The sequence below is a fragment of the Plasmodium relictum genome (assembly GCF_900005765.1).
Source record: "Plasmodium relictum strain SGS1 genome assembly, chromosome: 12".
NCBI lineage: Eukaryota > Apicomplexa > Aconoidasida > Haemosporida > Plasmodiidae > Plasmodium > Plasmodium relictum.
The window spans coordinates 2,393,024-2,398,133 of record NC_041690.1 but is presented as its reverse complement, the minus strand read 5'-3'; the positions used below and the strand labels follow the sequence as shown (position 1 = coordinate 2,398,133).

At 21.7% G+C, this 5,110-nt stretch overlaps 2 protein-coding genes across 2 annotated transcripts; one reads left to right on the top strand and one right to left on the bottom strand.

The window, feature by feature from the left end:
* PRELSG_1262700 (chaperone binding protein, putative) lies at positions 1–1,542 on the top strand (the record flags this gene model as incomplete). The annotated part of the gene is made up of 1 exon (XM_028678442.1): positions 1–1,542. One exon carries the CDS (start codon positions 1–3, stop codon positions 1,540–1,542), a length of 1,542 nt encoding a protein of 513 aa, XP_028534732.1.
* Positions 1,543–2,536: 994 nt separating this feature from the next.
* Positions 2,537–4,261, bottom strand: PRELSG_1262600 (MSP7-like protein; the record flags this gene model as incomplete). The annotated part of the gene is made up of 1 exon (XM_028678441.1): positions 2,537–4,261. The coding sequence occupies one exon, from the start codon at positions 4,259–4,261 to the stop codon at positions 2,537–2,539; it is 1,725 nt and encodes a 574-aa protein (XP_028534731.1).
* Positions 4,262–5,110: the final 849 nt, after the last annotated feature.

Sequence of the window (5,110 nt, the reverse complement as noted above, 5' to 3'; positions counted from 1 at the left end):
ATGGATAAGGTAAACGAAAAAAATAAAGATTCAAAAAATAACGAAGAAAATAATAAAATAGAGAATGACAAAGAAAAAGAGTTTGATGAAACAGTTAATAATATGAGCTTTGATGAAAAAGTAAAGAAAATATTAGATTTAAAATTAGAAGGAAATAATGATTATAAAAATAAGAATCATGATAAAGCAATTTCTAAATATAATGAAGGAATAAAATATTTAAAAAAAATAGAAAATAAAAATGATAAAATAAAAGAATTAGAGATAGCTTTATATCTAAATTTAAGTTTATGTTATTCAAATGTAGAAAAATATAATGAAGCATATGATAATATAATGAAAGTGTTAAATATAGATAAAAATAATGCAAAAGGAATGTTTAGATTGTGTCAAATAGAATATAATAGATGCAATTTTGATATAGCAAAAGAAAAAATTCAAGAATTTCTTAAAATATATCCAGACAATATAGATGCAAAAAAATTATTGAAAAATATAATAATAAAACAAAATGAAGATAACAAAAAGCAAAAAGAGGCATATTCAAAAATTTTTGAAAAAGCTTCTGGTCTTTATGATGATAGAGAAAAAGAAATAATCAGAAAGAAAAGAGAAAAATATGAAAATGATATGAAATCTCGAAAAGAAAAAAATGAAGAGTTAATTGATTTTGATCAATGGGAAGCTTTAGAAAATGAAAAAAGAATTAAGGAAGAAGAAGAAAAACAAAAACAAAAAGAAAAAGAAAGAGAAAAAGAAAAAGAAAAAGAAAAAAAGAAAAAAAAAAAAAGTGATTCTTTAGTGTCCAATACTTCTAATAATTCATCTCATCTAGATATAGATGAAGAAGATCAAAAAATAATTGATGAAACTAAGAAAATGGGATATTGCTATTTTAAAAAAGATATAAAAGATGATGATAAAAAATTTTTCGAAAAAAATATCCCCAAAAAAATAGAAAATGATTTAAATGACGATTTTAATTTTTACAAAAATGAAAATAAAGCAATATCATCATGGAATGCAGCAGGAACAACCTATGAAGAGAAGGACATGTCAAAATGGGCTAAAACAAAAATAGAAGAATGTTTAAAAAATATTCACTTTAAAAATAATGAAAAATCAGATTGTTTAAATTTGAATAACCAGAATGAATATAATTTATCAAATTTGAAATATCCTGAAATTCTACCAATTCAGTATTTATCTGAAATTAATTTAAATGAAATAAATGATTTATCTGTTGATGCTCAAATTGTAGTTATAAGAGGAACAAAAAGGCACATCTTTGAGTTTTCTTGTAATTTGCATTTGACTATTTATGTTAATATAACGGAGTTACACATACACAAAGTTATTGTAGAAATAAAAGAATTATCAAGTGAATTGGAAGCAGGAAAAACTTGGAAAAATTTTATCACTATAAAAAAAAATGATAAATTAAAAATTTCTGATAGTCTATTTAATCATATATATGATTTGTTAATAGAAAAAGTAGAAACTCAAATTAAACATTTTACGGAAGAATACAATAAAATATAAAAAGATTAATATGCTTAAAATAAAAGAAAGAAAAAGAAAATGAAAAAATTCAAATATCTAAAATAGTAATATAATTCAAAAGAATTATTTTTGTTCAATAAAATATTTCATTAAACTTCCTTTGAAATTTATAATATATATATATTAATCCTATACCTATTTTTTTTTTTTTTTAGCTATTTACGTTTTAATAAATATTACAATAAATTTTGTTAATATCATATATATATTAAAGTTGAATTGATTTCTTTTATTTTCTTTTTGATATTTTTTTTATGAAAGGTATTTGATAAAAATATTCTTTCTCATTTTTATAAAAAAATTATGTTTTTTAATTATAAAGATTTTATAATGAAATTACTTTATTTTAAACTGTTTATTATTTAAAAATATAATAATATTCTAAAATTTTTGTTTTCCATAGAAAAAAAATTATCTTGATACACTTACAATAATGAAAAAAATATACTATTTCAAAAAATTATTTATAAATTTCATGTAAATTTTTTAAAGTTCTAATATTTTAGAAATTAAACTTGAAATTTCTTTTTATTTATACAAGCAAATATCTGAATATATTTTAGAAGAATAAAATGTCAAAAAATAGAAAAAAAATTTATTAATATTTTTTTTTTTAAAAAAAATTTGAAAATGAAGAAAGTATTCCTTGTAATGTTTTTTTATTATCTTTTTTTTCTTTTTCAATTAATTACAGAATTTACTATTTAACATACTATTATTTTATCTCATATAAATTTGTAGTATTCAAGTTTTTTAATATGTAAAATTGCTTTATATCCTTATTTATATATATTCTAATATAAATTTATATGCAATGTAATTTTTATTAATAAAAAAGTCAAAAAAAGAAAATATAGCATTTGATTTATCTAATACAAGAAAAATTTACTTTTTACAATATTTATTCATTGATATTATACAAATTAATAAAAAGATGAATAAAAATAAAGGATTAAATAAAATTATTATTCATTTATTTTATTTTATCAATTAACATAGCTCCTAGTAATTCAACTGCATTTTGTACCATGACACTGTATGTTTCTTTCTTTGATTGAACAGATCTTAAGTAATTATGACGTTTAGCATACCCATATATACTATAGATTAAGGCCTTTAACTCTTCAGCAAGACCCTTATCAGTAAATGCTGATCTAAATAAATCAGCGATTTTATTTATATCATCTTGGTTTGTGTATTTTTTGGCAAACTCATCAATAATTTCCTTAATCATATCATGTTCTTTTTTACTCAAGTTATGTAATTTAAATTCATTTTTAAAATTATTATATCCATCACTATAAGGAGAATTATTATGTTCGATCTTTAAACGTTTAAGAACATCATCATAAAGAGTATCTAATGTGTTATTTGTTGTGCTTGCACCTGTTGTGGTTTCTTGGGTTCCTTGGGGTCCTGGAACTCCTGGAACTCCTGGAACTCCTGGAACTCCTGGAACGCCTGGAACTCCTGCAACTCCTGGAACTCCTCCTACTCCTGGAACTGATGAGCTTACATGGCTATGTGAGGAACTTGAATCTTGAGCTCTTACAGTATTTGTAACATTTTCTAAGGCTTCATCTGCAGTTTGCCCTATAAATACTCCATCATCACCTAATTCATTTTCATTGTCCTTTAAATTCGTGTTTCTACTGTTTTGAGTTTCATCAATATCCTGTTTTAATTCTTCATCATTCTCCCCCCTTAATTTATTCCCTTCATCTGAATTTTTTTCAGGTTTATTTACTAAAATGTTCTCTACAATTTCTTCTCGTGATTCTTCTTCATTTCCCTCTAAAGGTTTCTTTTCATCTTCTGTAGCTTCTTCTGCCTCTTTTTCTACAAATTCTTGTGCAGTTTGTCCAGTGAATTTCTCACTTTTTTCAATTACTTCTTCATTACTTTCTTCATTTAATTCTTTTTTATTTTTTCCATCTACTTCCTTATTTTCTGCATTTAATTCTTCTTCATTTTCTCCATTTACTTCCTTATTATTTTCTTCATTTAATTCTTCTTCATTTCCCTCTAAAGGTTTTTTTTCATCTTCTGTAGCTTCTTCTGTCTCTTCTACAAATTCTTGTGCAGTTTGGCCAGTGAATTTCTCATTTTCTCCATTTACTTTCTTATTGTTTTCTTCAATTACTTCTTCATTATTTTCTGCATTTAATTCTTCTTCATTTTCTCCATTTACTTTCTTATTATTTTCTTCATTTAATTCTTCTTCATTTCCCTCTAAAGGTTTTTTTTCATCTTCTGTAGCTTCTTCTGTCTCTTCTACAAATTCTTGTGCAGTTTGGCCAGTGAATTTCTCATTTTCTCCATTTACTTTCTTATTGTTTTCTTCAATTACTTCTTCATTATTTTCTGCATTTAATTCTTCTTCATTTTCTCCATTTACTTTCTTATTGTTTTCTTCAATTACTTCTTCATTATTTTCTTCATTTTCTCCATTTACTTCATTATTTTCTCCAGAATCTGAATTTTCTGAGTTTTGTAAATTTTCATTATTTTTTAATTCTATATTGTCTTGTGTAGAGGCATCATTTTTTAAATAATCATCTAATCTTTTTAAAATGTTTTTTAATACTTCATCTTCTTCACTATTTATTGGTGCATTGAAATCTACTCCTTCTTCAGACGATATAGTATGTGATAAAAATAAAAAAATAGAAGAAAAAAATATAAACTTTCCTCTCATTGTTTAAAATAACATACAAATATATTAGTGAGTACGAAAATACTTACCATAAAAACTTTTTTTTTTTTTTTTTTTAAATATACATTAAAATAGGGATAAATAAATAAAAAAAATTTATAAAATTATATAGACTTAAAATATATTAACCTAAAAAAAATACACAAAATAATTAAATTTCATTGTTTCACATTTTTTTTTTTTCATAAATAATTTTTATATTTGTTCTAAGAAAATATATACCAAATATAAATTTTCTGAAATAAAAATATATCTTTAAAAAAAAATAAACTAACAATTTAACATAAATATTTGTTATGTTAATAAATTAATAGCACCATGTGGTTTTGTGCAATCTGACGCTCAATTAAACAACACATTTTTTTTCTCCGATTCATTCAATTAAATATATTTTTTCAACATCACAAAAATTTATTATTTTATAAAATATTCCAATTAAAATTAATTTTTAATGATATTATATATTTTTTTTTAAATAAATATGGATGGAAATATATTAAAAATAGGAAATGAGTAATTTAAAAAATATTTTCTGTTAATTATGCAATGCACATAAAAAATAAAAAGATAAGAGAGTGCATTATGAGAAAAAAAATTTTCTTTTTTTTAAAAAGTCATTCTATAGATTAAAAAAGAAAAATTCTAAAAGTTCAATGAGAGATTCACTTGTAATATTGCGTTGATTAATCTTGAAATTTTTAAATATTTTATTTTACGATTTATTTAGTTTTTTCATGTATATATATATATATATAATTAGTATGTGTGCACACATAAAAATAAAATTTACATTTAATATTATTATTAGACAAAAAATAAAAATTCAATATT